The sequence below is a fragment of the Stenella coeruleoalba genome (genome assembly GCF_951394435.1).
Source record: "Stenella coeruleoalba genome assembly, chromosome: 15".
Lineage (NCBI taxonomy): Eukaryota > Metazoa > Chordata > Mammalia > Artiodactyla > Delphinidae > Stenella > Stenella coeruleoalba.
Genome location: NC_137161.1, coordinates 79,497,785 through 79,519,732, shown reverse-complemented (window position 1 = coordinate 79,519,732; position 21,948 = coordinate 79,497,785). Strand labels below are relative to the sequence as shown.

The window sequence follows — 21,948 nt, the reverse complement described above, 5'->3', positions numbered from 1 at the left end:
CCCATAACGTGGACCCTTTGGAGGCTGCTGGGTGGGAGCTCCAAGGGTTCCCCCAGCCTTGTGTTGTTCCACAGGGGATGTCACAATGCCCACCCATGGGTGGAGATCCCCCAGCCCCAGAGATGCCAAGCTCAGCCTTGGCTCAGGCCGCAGGCTACACAGCTTTGAGAGGCTCCTGGCACAAGGGCATACCCTCGCCTCATCCCCAGTTTCAGCATCCCTACTGCTCCATCACCTGTACAGATGTCCTTTCCTTGCTCCTCACTCATTTCTGCCTGGCTGTGTTCACCAAGAAGAGACTCTCACCCTCCCATCCCTCACAACCAGGTTTCTAGAAATTCCTCGGGTCTCAAAAGGAATTTTCCTCTGACTGCGCTTCTGAGTGCTGGCAGCACCCACAGAACGGGCCTGGAGTCAGGAGACAAGGGGACTGATGGAGAATTTAACATGTCGGTCCACGTTCATCCAGCAAACATTCCCTGACACCTGGGCAGGGCTGAGGACATACAGGTGAACGCCATGTTGCCTCCTAGGACGCTTTGCAGAGGGTTAGAGTAGCACTCCCCCGTGCCCCAACAGGAGCCCACGCCCTCAAAGAGTGGGGTTTTGCCAGAGGGGTAAGGGCTTTTCAGGCAGTGCAGCCTTTAGTCGGGACTTGAACTGGAACAGAGCCTGGGATGGCTGCAGAGCGATGGCTTAGGGACCTCCTGGCAGGAAGGGCAGAGACATTGGAAAGTGTTCAGCAGGGACATGGTGGGGATTCGCCTTGTGTTTTAGTCAGGGCGGTCTGGTGGGTGTGGTAAGGGACACTAGCGGTGAACTTGGAGACAGGGAGACAGTAAAGGGGCCCTTGTAAAAATCCAAGCGAGATAAGAGGCTCGGAATCCCCTCCCTGCCAAAGAGCAGCTTCCCAAGGGGGAAAGTGTTTGAGGCAGGTGGCACCTCCCTGGGCCTTGGTTTACTCCCTGCCTGACAGGCAAGGACACTGCTGGCTGCACCACACAGTTGGCGCCACCAGGAGTGCCCCGGTTGGGGGCTGCCACCACCCTCCGAGCTGGGAGCAGCCGGGCGTAGGGCCCTCGGAGCACGTGGCCCCGCCCCCGCCCCTGGCCCGGATTGGCTCAGGCAGGGGGCGGGGCCAGCGCGGTCGCCGCTCCAGGCTTTTCCGCATTGGTGGTCGCGGCGGCTCGAGCCCGGAAGCTGACGGGGGCGGAGGCGGCGGAGGCGGAGGCGCCTCGAGCCCTCCGGGGTTGCGGCTCTGTCTTCGACTCGGCTCGTCCGGCTCACGGAACGGCAGCAATGCATCCCCCGCCTCCGGGCCCGTTGGGCGACTGCCTGCGGGACTGGGAGGAGCTCCAGCGGGACTTCCACGGCATCCAGGTAAGTGCTGATGCGGTCCCCCATTGGTTCCGAGCCATGTCTATCTGGCTCTGGGTCAAGGGTCGGTTAGCCCCGGGTCGGGCAGCGGGAGCTCGGGGTCAGGGGTCGGGGACCCTGGTGTCGCTCCCGACGGCGGCGAGGCCCCGGGTCTTGGTGTCCCCGGTTGGACCCTCCCCTCGGCCTCAAATGAATGTTCGGCAGCGGGACCTCTTCCCCGCGCGGCCGCCGCGACCCCGGAGTGACCCCACTGACCCAGGCGGACCTCCGGCCTCCCTCTGAGGCCTCGGAAAGAGGCCCCGACTCCGACCCGGTCCCCTTCCAGGAGAGTCCGAGCTGACCGGGGCCAGTCTTGTGTCAGTTACTGAGCAAATGCGCCGTGGGCGCCGGCCGGGCCGGATCGGCGAGGAGCGCCTTCCCCGCCCTCGGGCCGCGCGGTCTGGGCTGAGTGTGGCTGGGGAGCAGTCCGGGAGGCAGCCTGGCCTAGGTCGGGGTAAGTGGTGTTTAGGTGAAGTCCCTGGATGGGGGCGGGGCCCATCCAGGGTGAAGGACAGCTCCCACCAGAGACAGGACCACGTGGCTGATGCAGGGAGTGAGGGGAAAAGTGGGTGGGCCAGACCCTGCCGAGAGACCTCACGGGCGACGGGGATTGGAATCTCTCTGAGACCAGTGGGAAGCCAAGGGAGGAATCGTCTGGATCTGGCTGCTGTGGGCCACTGTGCTGTTCTGTGGGAAGGCAGACAGGAGAGCGTGGTGGCTGGGGGTAGGCCGAGGTTGCCCCTCCTGGGCATGAGAAACAAGACCCAGGCAGGGTAGAGCCCAGGTCAGCTGGGCACTTGGTCAGGACTTTGCCTCTCCTGGACTGGTTCCAGCCCTTTCCTGTCCACGTTGAAGCCTGACTGCCCCTGGCCTGGCCAAGCTGCTGCCATTAGTGCTTCCCAGCTTGGTCACCACTGTCCTGGCCTCAGCCTCTGCCTGACGTTCCTCACACTGCTCCTTGCCCCATCTCTAGGCTGTTCCTTCTCAAGACTTACCCATTGGGGCAAAGTGCTCTGGGAAGTCTTGGGTCAAAGGTGTTGGGGGAAGAGTAGAGGAATGGTCTTATAGCAAGAGGTCCAAGGGCTAAAGCCTGATGACCTTTACTCTGGGAGGAAGATGCTGGGAGTGCCAGAGCAGCAGGTATCTTGGACAACCTCATCTTCCCCTGCACTTGCAGGCTATCTGGGCAGGAGGATCTGAGCGGGCCAGGGATGGCTTTAGGTAGCCTGCTTGGGCCAGAAGGTAGACCCATGAGCCTAGAATCCGGATTCAGGACAGGCCAGAGAGGGGTGGGAACAACTAGTAGATGGGCTGAGGCTAAGAAAAGCTTCAGAGAACTCCCCTGTTTCTGGGAGAGCGGTACTGTGGGGGCTTCTGGGCTTACAGGGAGACCCCTGCCTCCTTGCCTGCCTTGGAGAGAGAGTACCCTCAGGGAGTTCCCTGGGCTGGCACAGCTGGCTGTCTCCTTTCCTGCTGAGACCCTCCCAAGGAGCCCTGGAGGAGTCCATGCCCCACCTCCTTCCCAGCAGGCTCTGGCTCGGGAGCCCACTAGCCAGCCTGAGCCTTACCCCGACCTGGTTCTCAGGAGACCCACCGGCTGTACCGCCTGAAGCTGGAGGAGCTGACCAAGCTGCAGAACAACTGTACCAGCTCCATCACTCGGCAGAAGAAGCAGCTCCAGGAGCTGGCCCTTGTCCTGAAGAAGTTAGGACCTGTCCCCATATACTCCCCCATGCCCTCCCATACCTCATCATGCCCACCCCCCCATACCCTGTGGCCTCGGACTGGGGGTGGGTGTGTGACCTGGTGGGGTAGAGAGCTGGCACTGACTCCCAGATGTCCCTGGGCATGGCTTCTCCCCTCTCTGGGTTGCATTTGCTCTCCTGCCGCGCAGGTGTCAGGTGTGATTCACACGTGGGGGTCCCCTGTTCTGACTCTGGCTTCTGTGGCCGCACCTGCAGATGTAAACCCTCCCTCCCGTCAGAGGCCGAGAAAGCTGCGCAGGAGCTGGAAAACCAGATCAAGGAGCGCCAAGGCCTTTTCTTTGATATGGAGGCCTACTTGCCCAAGCAGAATGGGTGAGGTTCCTCCCCCAGCTCAGTTCACAGCCATTTCTGAGAGGGAGGCCTGAAGCGCCGTCTTCCTCTGCTTGGCTTCCTGCACCCACTCTGGGCTGACCAGTGAGACACAGTCCTAGCTCAGGGACAGCCTGAGTGACAGTGACAGCTCACTGCAATGAGTGCTTTGTGAGGGAAGTATAGGGAATGGGGGGAGCACAGTGAGGGGTACCTAACCACTTGGGAGGTCGGAGAAAGCCTCCTGGAGTAGGTGATGCCTGAGCTGAGTCATAAGGATAAAGAGGAGTGAGCCAGGCAGACATGGGAAGGCGGAAATAGTAGGTGTCACGGCCATAGCTCGCAGTAGGAGGTGAGAGGTTGCGATGAGACCAGAGGGGGAGCCAGCCTGCAGAGCTTCCCTCTGGCCCAGTGGGCAGGGGAGAGTGACAGGTCAGTCATGCACTTAGATCAGCTGCAGACACAGCAGAGGACATGGCAGAAGCGTAGGTTTAGGGAAAACAATCCCGCAGAGACCCCAGGCAGCAAGACACCTGGGAGAGAGCGTGTTCCAGAAGGCAAGGAAGGGAGGCCTGGCCAGTAGCCTCCGATCAGTTGGCCCGGGGCAGCGTGGGAGGCAGTCAGATGCAATGCAGAAGGGGAAATGTTTCCTGGAAGTCAGGGTGACCTTGGAGAGAACCGCTTCACAGGAGCGTAGGGGTGGAAGTTGATACTGGGGATGACAGAAGAGCTGAGGATAAGCCAAGTTTAGGCCTTGCTTCAGAAGCTTGGCTGTGAGTGGAAGGAGAAACTGGCAACGAGAAACCGGTGGCTAGGACTTGGCATGAGAGTTGAGGAGTGGCTTTTGTTTGGGTGTGTGGGTGTAAGTTTGTACATAGGAAAGACTTGAGCATATCTACCTGCTGAGAGGTGGGCCAGCAGAGGGAGAGACCCAGAAGAGGTGCCCTAAACAATGGAGGGAAGTCCCTGGGGAGGTGGGAAAGGGTGGGTGTAGGCCCTTGTTTTCTGGGATGGGGGGGTGCAGAGATGAGGGTGAGGAGGCAGGCAGGGGAGATGTCACCTGCCCGGACGGGGACAGGTTGGAGGATTTGGGAGAGGGTTGGACAAGGCCACTGCTGAGAATGGGAGAGGGAGCCCGTGGCGATGCTGAGAGGCAGCCTGGTCATGCTGAGAGGCAGCCTGGTCCCGGTCCCTGCTGTGCCCCATAATCTCTTCACTGCCTCAGGCAAGTCCCTGAACTCCTCTGAGCCTGTGCATACGGCTCGAGTGTGAACAAGAGCCCCTGTGGGAACAGCTGCTTAACACGACTGTAGCTTTCAGTCACCTCACGGAGTTCCTCTGGCAGAGAAGGACGAGACAAGCTTAGATGGTGGGGTGATGGCAATGCAAGGATTGGCAAGAAAGTGGTTCCGTGTTATGGAGGAGGGCTTGGTGACTCAGCTGGCTCGGGAAGGGAGACCAGGGTCAGGAGGGCCTGGGAGGCTCAGTGAGGGAGAGGGTCCTTGTGGGTGGGAGACTGGGCGCTCAGGGGTCAGAATATAGCCAGGGTTTCCGAGGAGGCCCTTTTGGGTTGGGAGGAGGGTGGTGTGGTCACAGGTGTGGGTTGCTGCAGTGGACTTGGGGCTGAAGGCTACCTCTCCTCACCTGGTGTTCCCTCCCCCAGGTTGTATCTGAGCCTGGTTCTGGGCAATGTCAACGTGACACTCCTGAGCAAGCAGGCTAAGTAATTTGTTGTCGTGGGCGGGGTCTCAACCCTACTCCCCGTCCCCTGCCCCAGGCCCCTTCCAGTGTGCCCCAGCTTCCCTGGCTAAGCTTGGGGTTCAGGGGCTGCTCCCCCATGCTGGCCCCATGCCACCACAGCAGTGTGTCCAGAGGCGTGGGTGGGCCCTGCCATCATCCCAGCCTGTCCCATGAGTGTGTACCCCTCGCTCCTCCCCAGGTTTGCCTACAAAGACGAGTACGAGAAGTTCAAGCTCTACCTCACCATCATCCTCATCCTCATCTCCTTCACCTGCCGCTTCCTCCTCAACTCCAGGTGGGTGTCCTGCTGCACGGGGCTGGACCCTGTGCCCTCTCCAGGCTCTGGCACCAACCTTCTGTACCCCTCCCTAGGGTGACAGATGCTGCCTTCAACTTCCTGCTGGTCTGGTATTATTGCACCCTGACCATCCGTGAGAGCATCCTCATCAACAACGGCTCCCGGTGGGCGAGGGCCGGAGCCTGGCTCCTGGGGGTGGGGGGTGGGGGGAGTGACACTGGAGCTGCCCTAGAAAGCGGGGTGGGGGCGGCGGGTGCCGTGGCCCTCTGAGAAGCGGGAACTGGCTGGGGTACTGGTTTCTTCCCACTTCCTGTCCCGGAGCACTGATCCTGGGGGCTGAGGGGACAGGAGTGACGGTGGCTTCCTGACGCAGGATCAAAGGCTGGTGGGTTTTCCATCATTACGTGTCCACGTTCCTGTCAGGAGTCATGCTGACATGGTGAGTGGCCCAGCTTGGTCCTAGGGTCTCCGGGGGAGCCGGGGCAGGGAGAGGTGGCATCCCCGAGCCCTGACCCCTTCCTCTGCTCTCTGCCTTAGGCCCGAGGGCCTCATGTACCAGAAGTTCCGGAACCAGTTCCTGTCCTTCTCCATGTACCAGAGTGAGTGTCTCAGAGGTCCTGCTGAGCTTGGGACCAGCCCCCCCTAGGAGGGGCGGGAAAGAGACTTGGGACTCCAGCCCAGTCCTGATGTCCCCCCGCCCTCCAGGCTTCGTGCAGTTCCTACAGTATTACTACCAGAGCGGCTGTCTGTACCGCCTGCGGGCCCTGGGCGAGAGGCACACCATGGACCTCACTGTGGGTGAGTCGGGCGTGGCCGCCCCTCTCTGGAATCCTGACGGGGGAGCTGGAAGGGCAAAGTCCTTTCCTCTTGACCTGGGCCTGAGTGATGGGGTCGTCTCTGTCCTGGTTGTGGTCCCTGCAGAGGGCTTCCAGTCCTGGATGTGGCGGGGCCTCACCTTCCTGCTGCCCTTCCTCTTCTTTGGACACGTAAGTTGTACCTCTGTCCCTGTCCATCGGGCTGTCTGTCCCCAGCTCTGATTCGAACAGGGACTGTGTGTAAAAACCGCCCTCCCTCCCAGTTCTGGCAGCTTTTCAACGCGCTGACGTTGTTCAACCTGGCCCGGGACCCCGAGTGCAAGGAGTGGCAGGTGAGCCGGGCCCCTGGAGAGGACGCCGGGAGGGCCGGGCCTGGCTTCTGTCCTGACCCCGATTCCTCCCCCAGGTGCTCATGTGTGGCTTCCCCTTCCTCCTCCTCTTCCTTGGCAATTTCTTCACCACCCTGCGGGTTGTACACCAGAAGTTCCACAACCAGCAGCACGGGAGCAAGAAAGAATGAGGCTGGGCCTTCCCTGCCTGCTGGCACAGCCCTCTACGGCACCCCCGGCCTGGAAGGGGCTTCTGAACCCCATGTGTTGAGGGGGTGGGGGCTCCTCTCGTCTGGGAGGGTCTGTCTGCTCTTCCCTGGGTTTTGTGGGCTCTGTGGGCCCTGAAGGCGGTGCTGGAGAGGAAGACCCGGGCCTGTGTCCCCACCTGCGGGAGCCGGGGGCCAGCGACCTCAATAAAGGGTGAGAGGCTCGGAGTGGCTCGGTGTGTGTTCTCCTGCTGGTAAGACAGGGGTCTTGGGGTTCCTGAGGTCTCTCTGGGGTCTGAATTAAGGAGTCCTGGTGGAGGCCCCAGATCTATGCAAGTAATACCTGGCAAATACAGAAAACAGAACTTTATTCCAAGGGCCAGAGGTTATTTAAAATTATTTACACTCATTGAAAATCACGGGGAGGGGCCAGGCCCCACTCAGCTGAGAGGAGGAGCCCCTCCTGTTCAGCCAGCGAGGGCCCGAGGTGTTCACGGAGCATCAGCCCGGTCACCCGTAGCCACGCCCCCTGGGGCTGGCGGGTCCGAGGGTACAGCTCAGGCCTGGAGCAGTCTCTGTCAGTCACTGGGCCTGCCTCCTGTGGCAGGGCCAGCAGAACCCAGCTAGGCGACTGGCAGAGGGGAGCGAGGAAAGCGATCACGTTGGGGAGCGAGTCTGTAGGGCGTGCAGAGCAGAGCAAGGCGGCCCGGATGCTCCTAGCTCCACACGTCCAGGGAGTAGCGGCCCTTGGTCATCAGCTTCTTGACATAGTCCACGGCCTGGGCGTGCTCCATGGCCCCCTGCTCGGCCACGATGTCGTAGAAGGTGTTCTGCACGTCCCTCGCCATGTTCCGAGCGTCCCTGGGGGCGGGAAGGAGGTGGCACTGGGGGCTGGGCAGGGGTCCCCCTCCCCCCACGGGCAGGTAGGCCCTGTCCCCGCCCCGCCTCTGCCCTCACTCACCCACAGACGTAGATGTGGGCGCCCCCGTCGTGGATCAGCTTCCAGAGGTGCTCCCTGTCCCTCTTCAGCAAGTGCTGCACGTAGACCTGGGGGTGGGGGCACCTGTGAGGAGGGCTGGTCACACCACCCTCCGCCCTGCGGGGCCCTGCCCGCGGCCTCACCTTCTGGGGCTGCTCCCGGGAGAAGGCCACGTTGAGCTGGGTGAGGACGCCGTCCTGGTGGAGCTTGGCCAGCTCCTCGCGGTACAGGTAGTCCTCGTCAGAGCGGCGGCAGCCGTAGTAGAGCAGCGTCTCCCCCACCTCCTTGCCTGGGGCAGCAGCAGTCAGGGGAATGTGGGACGCCGGTCCCGCCCCCACTGCCTGCCCGCCCAGGGCCCGTACACTCACCCTGCTGCCTCAGCCAGGCCCGCTCCTGGACGAAGCCTATGAAGGGGGCAACCCCGGTGCCGGGGCCCACCATGATGACAGGTACGGTGGCCTTGAAGGGCAGGCGGAACTGGGACTTGCGCACGAACATGGGCACCAGGGCCCTGTGGCCGTTCTCCCCGGAGGGCTCCTTGGCCCGCAGCCAGCTGGTGGCCACGCCCTTGTTAACGCGGCCAGACTGGGTTTCATACTCCACAGCCACCGCACAGATGTGCACGGAGTTGGGGTGGACCTGGCGGGGCGGCAGGGTCGGAGTGAGTGTGGTGATGCCGGAGGCCCCCTCCCTCCTGCCACCCACCCTGCCGCGGGGGGTCCCTGCTCAGCGCCTCTTTACACCCTTCGCGGCGCCCAAACCTGTTCAAAGGCCCCTTCCTGGCAGCTCTCCTGACTGGCTCTCGGCACTGGGGCCGGACAGCAGTTTGCAGTCTTACAGTCCAGCCTACTGGACACACAGCCCAGGAGTCTCGAGTGAACTGCCCTGGGCACGGGGGGCAGAGCTGGGGCTGTGGCCCAGGGACCCCGGTCCCTCCAAGGAGCCAACACTATGTCTCCTATAAGCGGGCAGGCCTGGAGCCCACACCTTGGAGGACGAGGCGATGGAGTAGTAGCGGGCCTGGAGACGAGGCAGCAGCTCACACAAGTGGTCGATGGGGGGCCGCAGGGACGAGTAGTCCTGCAGGATGGCCAGGATGTGCCTTCGAGCCTCGACCACCCAGCTCAGGTACAGCTCCTGGGGAGATGCAGACGTAGGTGAGACACGGGGACCTAGGGGACAGGGCTGAAGTGGGGCCCAGGCAGCCTGGGGAATGGCCCGGGGGTGCTGGCTGGGAGCCGCGGTGCAGGGCTGAGGCGGTGGCGGGCGCTGGGGTGTGGGTGGCAGGCCCACCTTGCCCTCGCCCGAGGAGGAGGCCATCTTGCGCAGCTGCTCCTGTTCCGAGGGCTCTGAGGCGTACTGGGCCAGCTCGTAGAGCACGTTGGTGCGGGGCGGGTTGGTGATATCCAGGTAGTAGGTGAGGGCCGTGCGGTAGGAGGTGGGGCAGGGGAACGGGTGCTTCTTGTTGGAGTCTTCTGTAGGGAGAGAGCAGGCAGGGTTCGGGGTTAGCGGCCGCCCCCGGGATGGGTCGGGTGCCAAGGGATGGGGTGGGCAAAGCCTCAGGCCTGCTCTCACTGGAAGCAAGACCAGCTCTTTCTGGTCCTTCCTTGACTTTGGGGGCAAAGCCTCAGGCTTCGGCCACCCTCAAGCTTCACGCTGGACAGGTCGTCTTCATCAGAGGCAGGATATTGCCGGGGTAGGCCTGGCAGTCACTGTCCCCACCCAGGAGAATCAGCCCCTTCGGGCACCCTTCCCCTGCCAAGAGCTGCTCAGAGACAGGGCTGTAGAGGGGGAGCTCCCCAAGTGTGTCCTGCCTGCCTGCGGGCTGGACCTGGTCCACTGTGGGGGGGTGGCGCTCCAGGCTCATGACTGTGCGATGCCAATACCGGGCCTTCAGCTGTGACAGCAGAGCTCCCTCCAGGCAGGTTTTTATGCTTGGACACATGTGGAGGTCTGTGCATGGGTCACCCAAGGGCCAAGCTATGGGGGCAGCATCCTGTACACTCAGGGGCAGCTGCTGGCACAGACCCCCCCACCAGCCCTTGCCAGGGTCCTTCCACTACCACAGTCAACAGGCTGGCTTTACTGACAGCTCCCCACAAGCAGGCTAGAGCTGGACTGGACCCAGGAGCAACTCCATCTCTTAGAGGCATGACTGCAGGGGCGTTTATTCCTGTGCACAAATGAGCCCCGTGGAACCGCGAGGCTGCCGAGCCACATGGAGAGGAGAGGGCCTGGCCCAGGACGGCTCAGCCTTTAGGGGTTTGGGTCTGTTTTGGGGAGGGGTTTGAACTTGGTACTGAAGTGTGACCTACGTACAGTGTACAAGTCACAGTGCAATGCCTGATGGATTTTCATGAACTGAAAGTCCTCGTGTGCCCAGCACCCACACCAAGTAGTAGGTGTTCCCTGCGCCCAGGCGCCCTCTTGTGTGAGCCCAGAAGCCAGGGCTCAGGCCTTGCACTACAGGGGCAGGTGTGGGCGCTTCTGCAGCCCCACTGCTGCCTCTAGTTGAGCCTCTGCAGCCCTCTCTCTAAGCAGCTCTTGGCAGTGAACGGCTCTCCACAGGGGCCCAGAGTCTCCTCGGGCAGAGGGAGCACCAACACCCCTCCTGACCCCCAGCAAGGTCCTGCCTCAGATGGCACAAGAGACATGCCCCCCAGTGCAAGAAAGGCCCGCATGTGCACTACCGACCGTGAGTGCGCCGCCGGCACAGTGAGATCTGATACAAATGAGCCCCCTTTCACGCAGCTCCTCTCGAGGCTGACTCGGGAGCTGCTGAGAAGGAGCTGCCCAGGCTCAGGTCACTGAGGACAAGAGTGAGCGGGGCAGGGCCAGGCCGTGCTGGGCCCCAGGTCAGTGGGCAGCCCTGCCCCATGGTAGTGCCCCTTGCACTCTGAGCACCCTGAATGGGCCTGGAGGGCCATCAGGATTGTTGACTCGGATCCCTGGGTTCACAGGTGAGGAGACCCTGGAGCCAGAGAGGACCTTCAGCAGCCAGTTGTGGCTCTCTTCCCTGTAGGACACGGGCTGGCTCTGTCTCCAGGCACCCGCACTCCCTCAAGGGAGTATGGCGGTGAGGGGATGGGGGAACCCCAAAAGGGAGAGTGCCAGACCCTGCAGCCACCTCTTCCCCCAGCCCTGAGTTTGTTCTACAGCCTGTAACTGGGGTCTTGGTTATGAGGGCTTCTAGGGCACCAGGCTTTAGGCCGAAGCAGAAGTTCAACCTATGGACCTTGCCAAGGGGCCCATTCCCACCAGCCACCTCAGGCCCAGGTAGGTAGGGAGGCCTGGATCCCAGGACTCACCGTCAAGATTGTTCAGGGACATGATAACGTCCAGGTCGGCACCCAGGATCTCGCCGAGCTGGTTGACCAGGGCAGAGTCGTTGGCTGGGTAAACAGCCACGTGGTCTCCAGATTCATACCTGGGGGAGATGCGAGGCTCAGGAGGAGGGTGGAAGACAGCTCTGCACCCAAACAGGAGGCCTGAGTGAAAGGTTTGAGGGCGTGGGGGGTGGCAGCAGCTGATACCTGATTTTGGAGTCTGAGATGTCTAATTCCAGGTGCATGAAGTGTCGCTCAGTTCCCTGGTTCAGCTTCCGGTTGGTGGTGACGACAGCCAAGAAGGGGTTCTTGGCGTCGAAGGGGCTGGGTGGGGAGAGCAGCTCAGTGACTGACCAGGCCTCCAGTCTGAATCTTCCCACCCCAAGGGACACTTCTGGCCACACAGGACACAGAAAACATCAGAGCTGGCCTCCAAGGGTCACGAGGACACCTCTCCAATTAGGTAGTGGCCTTTCCCAGCCTAATCCACAGCGGTGCTCCTGGCAACCCGCAAGGGGGTACAACTAGGCTATCAGTGTCCCCTCTTACAGACACGGAAACTGAGGCTGGTCCCTAAAAACCTGGGGGACCCTCCACACTCTGCACACGTTGGTGAGCAGAGCACAAGGAGGGCCAGGCCCTTGAAGGTGGCTCCCCAGGAGGGAAGGGGCCTGGGTTCCGAGTGACTGTGGAGCAAAGCCCCCTCCCCAACGTGCCCAGGACTGTACGTGAGCAGGAGAGAGGCTTTCACTCTGTGAAGCCACTGAAATGTCGGGCTTTCCGGCTACAGCTGCAGCAGGGCTGCTGGTCTCAAAGCCTGGTGGTTCTAGGAGGTCTTTCCTGGGCGGCTCCAGCAGGATTCTGGGTGGCACCCAGGGGCAAGTCAGGGGCCCCAGAGAAGAACACTATGTTTCTGGACATATGTCCAGACGTCAAGGCAGATTTTTAAGGAAGCGAGCCCTTTTGCCCAAGTTCCACCTAGACCCAGAGCTGAACTCACTGTCCTGGTCCAGGGACTGGTGGGTACCCCCCACCCCAGGGTATTTACAGGGAAAATGAAGTACAAGCTGAGCAAGGGCCAGTCCCCCCAAGGCCACGCCCTGGGCGGAGGGACCGCTGGGAGCGGAGTGGAGGGGTCCCCAGGGCCCCGGGGTCAGAGCAGCCTCCGATCTCTCTCTGCTCCAGGCCTCACGCCCTCCTGTGCGGTGGAGATGGAAATGGAGGTGCCCTCACCCGGGCCCACTCCTGGATGTGGGGGTAAGGAAGCCCCACAGGACAGGGCCTGGGAGGACAGGCCCTGCGGGGACGCATAGGACAGGCAGCTGTCCGGCCCCAGCCACGCTCTCTACTCACGGTTTCTGGTTCTCATAGCTCTTCAGGCGGCCCATTTCGCCCACGTACACCTTGGCCGCGTCTATGTCTGTGTGGACCACAAGCTCATACTGGCGAATGCTGCAAAGGGGAGACGCAGGGTGAGCAGGGGAGGCAGGAGGGGCCAGCACAGCGTGCTCAGAGGGCGGGGCGGCCCGTCAGCAGGCCCGAGGCTCTGCCCTGAGGAGGCCAGGAAGCCCGCCCTGACCGTCACCTGCAGGCACAGCCCAAGCGCTTAGGCCCGCGCCCCTGCCGCAGCCTCCTCCAGCCCCACCACACACGCCAGTCCAGTACCCCGCCTCGGCAGGCAGCACCCGAGGCCCCGGCCCACCTGCGCACACTCACCTGGACTCCTCTCCAGTGGCTTCCACCCCTAAGTGCTCGCACACGGCCGGCCAGAACTGCTCTCGCCACGTGATGAAGTCCTCCTCCAGGCTGGGGACGAGAGGGGATGAGCCAGGCTCCAGATGGGGCTGCCGGGAGAGCTCGGACTCTGTCCCATCACCCCTCCAAGCTGGAGGGTTCATTTCACGCCAGCCCACCCAGTGACGTAACCCAGGGCATCAGGAAGCGTCCAGAGGGTCTGCAGTAACCACGGGAGGCCCCATCTGAGCCGGGTGAGCCGGGAGGGTGTGGATGAGCAAAGAACGTGGGGACTGGCGATGGGGGGATGGCCTTCCCTCCCCTGTGGTGAGGCGGGTCACGGAGTTGCGCTGACATCATGGCTCTGCCCTCTCCTCCTGTGCCCCGGCCAGCCCTAACCTGTAGCTCCTGACACACGACAGCCCAGGGGGGCGTGCAAGGGCGGGGGCCCTGGAGGGGGGTCACTTACTTCCCGTCGTCGTCGCCCAGCCCCAGATCAAAGATCCGCTGGGCCCCGAGCTGCTCCAGCCGCTTGTCCACATACTTGCCCATGGCGTTGAAGTGCTCATAGGTCTTGTTCCCAAGGCCAAACACCTGTGTGCATGAGGGGCCAGTGGTCAGCGGTCCCTGCCAGACACCTTGCACTGTAAGGCCCCAGAGGCGGCTTTGTTTTGGTGACCTGCAGTCCAAGCCCCTCCTCAACCACCTTGGCCTTGACCCTGGCGGCAGCAGGGGGGGGTTCACCCTGCCCATTCAAGATTCTCCTTGCCCAGCCGAATCTTGGTCAGCCCACCGCCCTTCTCTTGCCTTCAGTCTCCAGTAGCACATGCTCCCGAGCAAAGTGGGGCTGGGACATGGGAGGGGGAGCTCTTGGGCCGGGCCCGGGCGCAAGACGGGGTCGCCCCATGAGCGGCCTTCCTGGGATTCCCTGCCACGAGCTCCCTACCAGGCCCTCAGCTCGAAGCCTCTGTCCTGGCACCTGGGCCTGCCCTAGCCGATCAAACGAGGTGAGAACCGGAGGAGTTCCTCTTGGACACGGGTTCCGGAGGTTGCACAAGCCCACACGGGTGACTCACCGCATACTTGACCCCAGAGAGGTCCACGTCCGTCTCCTGAAGCCAGTCATAGAAGTCCTGGGCATTGTCAGTGGGGTCCCCCTCGCCGTAGGTGGCCATGCAGAACACTGCCAGGGCGTTCTCAATCTCTGACAGGCTGCTCAGGTCGCCCTGGGGAGACAAAGGCAGGGCCAGGCCCAGCAACCAAGACTAAGCCTGCTCCCAGCAGGGGTGCAGATGGGCGAGTCAAGGGTTCACGTGGACGGGGTGCATTTCAAGAGCAAAGGGAACAGCAGGCCCAGAAGAGCACAGGTGAGGGCCTGGGGTGTGGACAGAAGTATGCTGGGTTCTAGGCTATGGGCTGGCACTTGGAACACGGTGCCCTGGGCCACCTCCGGAGAACCTCATCATCCCACCAAGTCCCTGGGGCACAGGAGGACCTGGGCTCGCACTAATTCCTAACCAGCTGTCCGCCAACTCGAAACCCAGGTCCTAAGACAGATGGGTAGTGGTGCTCGTCCCCAGGACCGAAGGCAGGGGTGTGGAGTAGGTGGGGGATGGTTCGGTTTGGGAGATGGAGTGGCACATGTGGGAAGCAGCTCTAAGGGAAAGTTCATTTATCATGTTGTTGGAGCAGCAAGAGCCCGACATTGCCTCCCCTGCCCCGATGTCTGGCAATGACCCTTCAGGGGAGAAGCAGGAAGGCAACTCCCTGGGGCATCTTCCCAGGACTACCTGCTCCCTGCCAGCCCTGCCCCTCCTGGGTGCCTAAGGACCACTCCCCACTTCCCTGCCCACTGAGTCCACCTGGGGCCGCTGGCCTGGCTGTCTCAGAAACAGGCAAGCAGACTGCTGGAAGTTTCCTGCCCTTTGGAGAGCCACGACTGGCGAAAGAGCCGATGCGCGGAGGAGAGGTAGCAAGGCGAGCGGGTCCCCACCACCCTCAGGGGCAGGCTGGGTGCAGCTGGGGCCAGGAAGTGGGGACTGCGTCCTGCAGACAGCCCTGTGTTGGCCCGGAGGAGCCACGTGCCAAGGATGGCTGACAGGAGAAGGCGGGGAGCCTGCAGCTCCAGATGGGGGCCCTTCCCTCAATTCCGGGGCTCTCTTTGGCCCTCCCCGAGCCCACACATGCGAGTTTACAGCCTCATTTCAAAGCCCAGCTGAAGGGTTCCTGGAGATGGCTCACCCAACACCCTCGCTGCCTCTCTGTAGACGAGTCAAGGAAGGCCCTCGGTGGGCGCTCGCTCAGGGTCACACGGGCAGTCAGGGCAGAGCGGCACTAGAGCCCAGACCCCCCGATGACTCGGTCCAGCTCCCCTGGAACTGCAGTTCTCAGGTGGGGGTTGAGGGGAGATGAGAAACAGTTCCTCTCCTGACTTGCTGAGACCCTTTTCATCTTTTAAGCCACAACCAATCCACTAGGTGCCTGAGTCCCTTCTGCTGGCACCTGCCCAGCACTTGCAAAGTCTGCAGCGTGGAGAGCTTGGAAGGCTGAGCGTGAGCACTGCTGAGAGCGCACATGCGCACACCAGGGCCAGGTGTTCTTGATGTCCTTACAACTGGGGCCACCTGGCTGCTGGAACAGATGACAAGAGACGCCTATTCCTGTCTGTCCCTTTGGCTAACTCAGCCCTTTAAGCGTCTCCACGATCCAGACGTGACTTCCTTAATGCCCTGGGCTGCACTGCATGGGAGGAAGGGGGCAGGGTGCGGCAAGAGCTCACCAGGTCATACTCCTCCGGGTCTGCCGCCATGCCCCGCATCCCGTAGCGATGGGCGTCCTTGGACAAGCGGTTGGCAAATTCCTCGGCGGTCCCCGTCTGGGAGCCGTAGAACACGACGATGTTCCTGCCCTAGGGACGGCCAGACACGCGGGATCAGTGAGGGGCCAAGAGCCACAGGCTTCACTGGAGGCTCTAGGTGACCACAGGGGCAGGCAGGTCCCTCAAAGGCACCCTCTTTCCTGCCTGCTTCAGGTCCTTTCTAAGTCGCTCTGGGGCTAGCATCTCACTGCCACAGCCACTGCAGCGGATGGGGTCAGAGGCCACCTAGCTGACTTCAGTGGAGCCATCAAGATAATGCTACTCACACAAGCTGCTCAAAATCACACTGTGGGCATATTTTTAAAGGACATGTAAAAATGCAGAAATGACGTTCAGTAAAAAAAAAAAGTGATCAAAGACTGTGTATAGCATAATCCCATTTTGTTACATATCCACTCCACATACATGTGTGTGTTTATACATATAAATGCACAGGGAAAAAGAATGGCGTGAAATATACCAAGAGTCTTTAAATGGGGAATCATGGGTGAGTTTTTCTGGATGTTTACAAAAGTAATGCACATGCTTTATAAAAATCTAGACAATGGGGAAAGGTACCATATAGACTGGCTCACAGGCTCTTCATCCCACCCTCCTCCTACTGTGCCCACTGCAGCAGCTCTGGAAAAGCTGGAACTCCATCCCCCAGACTGCCTCCAGCCAGGGATGCAGCAAATTAGGTCCAGCCAACTGGATGTGCTTTGCAAGATCTGGAAGGTGGAAGCAAGGCACAGGCCACCTCCCCGGTCCCTTTCTGTAGACGTGAGGTTTCTCTGCGGCAGCCTTCCAGTGCCCAAAATGCCTGGAGGGGTCTCTGGCCTGGCACAGAGCCCTAACTGACAGGTACAAATGACAAAATAAAACGGAGGGACTACAATTGCTGTAAAGTGTTCTCATACCTTTTACATTTCCTGAATTTTCTACAAATCATTTTAAAATATTGCTTATGATGTCAAGGGAGCAAAAGAGGATATAAAACAGTAGCTAAATATTTATGGTAGCATCAAAATATATAAAGTACCTAGAAATAAGCCATACAAGAAACATGTGAGAAGCTACCGAGTGATAAAGGACTCAACCAAATGGAAAGGCACTCTGATTTTGCACAGGAAAACTCAATGTACAAGATGTCAGCCCTCCCTCTATCAGTACAGAAATGTAACACGATCCTAATAAAAACTTGAACAGCTCTTTTTTCATCAACAATTTGATCCTAAAAATCCTGTGGAAAAATAAGTGCGAATCCATCCACTGGAACATCATTTGGCAATAAAAGGAATGAAGTGCTGACACAGCTATAGCATGGATGAACCTTGAAGACATTACGCTAAGTGAAAGATGCCACAAAAGGCCATATACGGTATGATTCCACTTACATGAAATGTCCAGTTGCCATATAGGCAACTCTGTAGAGATAAAAAGTAGATGAATAGTTGCTTAGGGCTCAGGGTGGGGGAATGGGGAGTGACTACTTATGGGCATAGGGTTTCTTTTGGGGATGATGGAAATGTCCTAAAATGGATTGTGGTGATAGTTTGTACAACTGGGAATATACTAAAAATCACTGATGTGATTTTTAGTATATTTATTTTCTAAAATAAACTTTAAATTGGAGAACTGTATGGAATAGGAATTATATCTCAATAAAACTGCTACCTAAAATGAATGAATACATATGAAGTAATAGCCAGGAAAACTGAAAAATAAGAGTGATGGGGAGGGAGGAAGTGCCTAGTGCTACAGATATTAAAACAAGTTATAATAATTATACAACAATGTTATAATAATTAAACAGTATGATATTGCTTATACACAGACAGCTAGATCAAAGTACCAGAACAGGAAAATACAGAACTACACTCAAATACCCATGGGAATTACATTTATGATAAAACTAGTGGGGAAAAGATGGACTTTATTACACGGAATTTAGAGAGCTGTGTAAAAAATTGTTGGACCCATACCTTACATCTTACACCAGGATAAATTCCCAACAGATTGAATTTTAAATATGGAAAACAAAATCATAAAAATACTAGAAAAAAATATGGAAGAATTCCTTTATCTCTTTAGAGGGGGGAAGCCTTTCAAATGATGACTCAAAGTCCAGAAGTCAGAGAATAGTTAAATGGACTAAAGAACTTTAACAGGCGAAACGAACAAGTAAACACACAGTAAGCCGAATGATACACAAACTGTTAGCTGGGAGAAATATTTTTAACTCATATCACAGACGAGGGGTTAATCACCCTAATAAGTTTAAGGAGTTCCTTGAGAAAGATCAATCCCAACAGAAAAGTGGGCAAAAGATTTGAACAAAGAATCTGTAAAAAAAGAGAAAAGAAATGCCAGCATAACATGAAAATTTGCTTAAACTCATTCATAGGAAAAATGCAAATTAGAACTCCACAGAAATATCTTTTTTGTAACCTAGAAAACTGGCAAAATCCCAAACTTTGCTAGCAGACTCTGTTGGCAAGGCTTGGGGAGCAGGTGTTCTCACACTGCTAGTGACGGCCCCGCGGCGTGACCTCTACGGGGGTGGGGCACAATCTGGCAGTTTCTGTCACAAATGCATATATCTTTTTTTTTTTTTTTTTTTTTTTTTTTTTGCGGTACGCGGGCCTCTCACTGCTGTGGCCTCTCCCGTTGCGGAGCACAGGCTCCGGACGCGCAGGCCCAGCGGCCATGGCTCATGCGCCCAGCCGCTCCGCGGCATGTGGGATCTTCCCAGACCAGGGCACAAACCTGTGTCCCCTGCATCGGCAGGCGGTCGCTCAACCACTGCTCCACCAGGGAAGCCCTGCATATATCTTTTGATCCAAAAATTCCACTTCTAGGATTTTACTGTATTTTCAAATATGCAAACTGATCTACACAGTCACAGCAGCACCATCTGTAAGAGCTAAAGATTAGAAATACTCCAAGCGCCCATCAACAAGGCAGTATTAAAACAAATTATAGTACTTGTGGCCACACATGGAATCATCACGCAACTATAACAAAGAATGCGGGAGGTATTTTTGAATTGTTGTGAAAGGAGCTCCAAGACATACCATTAAGTGGGAAAAAAATGAAGGTCTATAGCAGTGTATGTAATATGCCACCTTTTGTGTTTAAAAAGTGTAGGTCTGTATTTGTTTTTATTATATGTGCATAGAAAAGCTCTAGAAGGATCTGTAAAGTACTAAGGACAGTGATGGGCGACAGGGACGGGAGGGCTTTCCACTAAACAGTTTATGTTTTGGACTTTAACCATGTGAATGCAGCACCTGGTCATAAATTCAACACTTAAATAAACAAAAATCAAACAGATAAAGCTGTAGCTGTGCTAGGATCACAGCTATGTGAGGTTTACATATGCTCACGGACACAGCCCGGCCTGGGAGGGAGGAGATGGGGCGGCACCCGAGTCAGAGGGAGGGTCTGTTCTTACAGTTTGGTTTGTTCAAGAAGCAAACACGCAAAAAGCGGAGTAAACTGTCCCAGCAACAGCAGGGCAGCCTCGAGGCTCTGGTTAGCCCAGAAAGTACGCACACAGGGAGTTGAGCCGGCTTCCCGCCCGCTTCTCCTCCCGGCCAGTGAAGCTGGCCTTCTGCTGGATGCCCCCGCACACCCACCAGGGCCGAGCACAAAGAGAAAACTCACCGTCTTCTTCATCTTTTCCACGAAGCTGCTGTCTTTGACAGAGGAGGTCCTGAAAAATAAAAGTGTCTGCTGGGCACGGGAGGCACATGGCAGCAGCGAGGGGCATTTCCAGCTCCGCCCGCTCCACTCTGTGGTGCCCCCGCCAGCAGCCGCCTTTGGTCCAGTGCCGGGGCTGGAAGAGGCAGGACCCAGGCTCCGGGGCCTGGTAAGTCCAAATCCAGCACCTCGCAGGGCCTGGGCTGACCCACCCGGGTACATGAGTTCACGAGAACGAAGGGGTCAAGCTCACTCCCCGGCCGCTCACCATCCACAGCCTATGGTCCCCACCTCAAGGCAACCAGGAGTTTCCCAAATAAGATTCTGACCGTGCTACTGCTGCGCTCTGGAACCTTCCATGGCTCCCATGACCCGCAGGAACAGGGGTGCACAAGTCCCTTCAGAACCTGTCCCAGCTTCGCCTGCCACTCCCCTCCACACACCAGCCCTCCACGATGGTCCTTAGAATTCTGTCATCACCACCGTCTCCGCCCAGAGCGTCCTCACTCCAGTTCCTCACCTGACAGACCCCTGTTCCCCACCAAGGCCCCACGTGAATAGCAAGTCTCTTGGGATTCCCAAGACACCCCCCCCCAGTCCTCCCCTGCCCTGGAGCCACTTTTACTTGCTCCCCTCTCTGTGACCCTGTCACCTTCTAAAGCCCTGAACTGGACCGCCTCTCCACCTCCTAGCTCTGGCCTCCTGCCCCTCCCTCTCCACTTCTGGTCCTTTTCCTTCTCTCTGTCCTTGCCCCAGGCCTGCAGAGCCATCTACAGCAACCCAGCGAGCCTCCCCAGGGACGCTCAGGCCTAAGACAGCAAGGTGATTTACCTCTGGACGGTAAATATTTAAGACGTTTGAAACATGGCCGGCCTGAACCAAGCGACAAATCTGAACACTAAAATACCGTTGTTTCTGTTTAAAAAGACACCATCAAGGGAATGGAAGGCAAGCCCCAGCACGGGAGAAGGTGTCTGCAATGTACACGTATCTGACTGATGACTAGGGTTGAGAATATAAGAAATCCCTACAAATCGATCAGAAAAGACAATACTGCGACAGAAACATTGTCCAAAGGCTTGAACAGGTACCTTCTTAAAGAGCATCTAAACAGCCAAAGAACATAGGGAAGGGTGCTCGACGTTATTAGATACCGGAGAAAAGGAAGTTAAAACCACAGTGAGATCTATCATACACCCAGTAAGAATGGCTAAAACTGAAAAGACAGACAAGATCTCAAACAAGCGAGGCTGTGGAGCAATGGGAATTCCTACACGCAGCTGGGAGAGGGCGACATGGCACGGTGACTTTGGAACGCGGCTTGGCAGTACCTCCTGTGACTCTACAGCCCAGCAATTCACTCTGCTACACGCCCCATAGGCTGCATTCATACCCGGGGAACGAAAGACATACATTCTTTGCTCTCTCCACTGCCTCCTGTGCACAGTAGAGTGTAACAGAGTGAAGTGCCAGCATGCACGCGCGTGTGCACACACAAACGCTCTCATCACAACAGCATGAAGCAATGTCTGTCAGGGCTACAGGCCTGGAGTCCGTGGAAAAACTTATGTAAGTGAAGGTTTCTTTTTTCGGTACGCGGGCCTCTCACTGTTGTGGCCTCTCCCGTTGCGGAGCACAGGCTCCGGACGCGCAGGCTCAGCGGCCATGGCTCACGGGCCCAGCCGCTCCGCGGCATGTGGGATCTTCCCGGACCGGGGCACGAACCCGTGTCCCCTGCATCGGCAGGTGGACTCTCAACCACTGTGCCACCAGGGAAGCCCTGAAGGTTTCTTTTAAGGATGCCCCTGCAAAGCTGTTCAGACAGGTATTTTGTAAACATAAGGGTATCAGAAGTTTCATGTCTAAGCCCCTGCTGGGTTTTTCACTAGGTTAGTAGGTGCAGGACTAATGCTATTTTCAGGGTCTTAGCATTAAATAACATCACAGTAGGCAGCAGGGAAAGGTGAGGCCCGGTGCCCGGGTTGGCCACTCCAGCCTCCCTCCTCCGTCCCGAGGTCCCTTCGGTGCAACAGCCCCACAAGGGGCAGCAGGGAGGCAGCGGGGGGCTGGCCACCCAGGCTTTCCCACCCAGCAAGGGCCCAGCTGCACAGGAACCCAGAGCAGGCCATCCCCGACTCCCCATTTATCCCGGCATCCCCGGGCCGGCCCATCCCTAACCTCAGCAGGGCCAGGGCAGGAGCACGAATGAGCAGAGGCCCTCAGGCCTGGCCCCATCTTCCCACGCCCAGCTCCATCTTCCCACGCCCAGCTCCATCTTCCCAAGCCCAGCTCCATCTTCCCATGCCCAGCTCCATCTTCCCACGCCCAGCTCCAACCTGCACTTCAAAGGGGTCTTGTGTCTAGCATCTTGGCCACATGTCCAACTTCTGCCCGCGCCCAGCCGCGAATGGCCACGTCTTCACTAACCCTCTAGCTGTGTGCAGACTGAACTACAACACAACCTACAA

At 58.3% G+C, this 21,948-nt stretch overlaps 2 protein-coding genes across 5 annotated transcripts in view; one reads left to right on the top strand and one right to left on the bottom strand.

Annotated features, from left to right (window-relative positions):
• The first annotated feature begins 1,155 nt into the window (after positions 1–1,155).
• TMEM120A (transmembrane protein 120A) lies at positions 1,156–7,098 on the top strand. 2 transcript variants are annotated; one of them, XM_079944098.1, is made up of 12 exons: positions 1,156–1,380; positions 3,002–3,120; positions 3,378–3,494; positions 5,155–5,214; positions 5,431–5,526; positions 5,604–5,693; positions 5,903–5,968; positions 6,067–6,128; positions 6,235–6,327; positions 6,451–6,515; positions 6,608–6,676; positions 6,826–7,098. In XM_079944098.1, the coding sequence occupies exons 1-12, from the start codon at positions 1,300–1,302 to the stop codon at positions 6,862–6,864; spliced, it is 957 nt and encodes a 318-aa protein (XP_079800224.1). In that variant the 5' UTR covers positions 1,156–1,299; the 3' UTR covers positions 6,865–7,098. The 2 variants fall into 2 exon arrangements, with proteins under 2 accessions (XP_079800224.1, XP_079800223.1); XM_079944097.1 differs by having other exon boundaries at positions 6,751–7,098.
• Positions 7,099–7,134: 36 nt separating this feature from the next.
• Positions 7,135–21,948, bottom strand: part of POR (cytochrome p450 oxidoreductase) — a 76,600-nt gene continuing 61,786 nt past the window's right edge. For all 3 annotated transcript variants that reach the window (XM_079946349.1, XM_079946348.1, XM_079946350.1), the window contains 14 exons: positions 19,445–19,493; positions 15,698–15,826; positions 13,995–14,144; positions 13,388–13,512; positions 12,901–12,990; positions 12,538–12,636; positions 11,392–11,508; positions 11,167–11,285; positions 9,152–9,333; positions 8,846–8,995; positions 8,227–8,497; positions 8,002–8,147; positions 7,841–7,926; positions 7,135–7,740 (listed from right to left, as the gene is read on the bottom strand). In XM_079946349.1, the coding sequence (XP_079802475.1) occupies positions 7,596–7,740; positions 7,841–7,926; positions 8,002–8,147; positions 8,227–8,497; positions 8,846–8,995; positions 9,152–9,333; positions 11,167–11,285; positions 11,392–11,508; positions 12,538–12,636; positions 12,901–12,990; positions 13,388–13,512; positions 13,995–14,144; positions 15,698–15,826; positions 19,445–19,493 (1,858 nt within the window). In that variant the 3' untranslated portion in view covers positions 7,135–7,595. The remainder of the gene's footprint in view (positions 7,741–7,840; positions 7,927–8,001; positions 8,148–8,226; positions 8,498–8,845; positions 8,996–9,151; positions 9,334–11,166; positions 11,286–11,391; positions 11,509–12,537; positions 12,637–12,900; positions 12,991–13,387; positions 13,513–13,994; positions 14,145–15,697; positions 15,827–19,444; positions 19,494–21,948) is intronic.

What these genes read in the sequence shown, in the direction of transcription:
- TMEM120A (XM_079944097.1), top strand. Translation starts at nt 1,300, where the DNA reads ATGCATCCCCCGCCTCCGGGCCCGTTGGGCGACTGCCTGCGGGACTGG. An exon ending in CTGGCCCTTGTCCTGAAGAA is followed by an intron (nt 3,121 to 3,377) that starts GTTAGGACCTGT and finishes CCGCACCTGCAG; the next exon opens with ATGTAAACCCTCCCTCCCGT. An exon ending in CGCTTCCTCCTCAACTCCAG is followed by an intron (nt 5,527 to 5,603) that starts GTGGGTGTCCTG and finishes ACCCCTCCCTAG; the next exon opens with GGTGACAGATGCTGCCTTCA.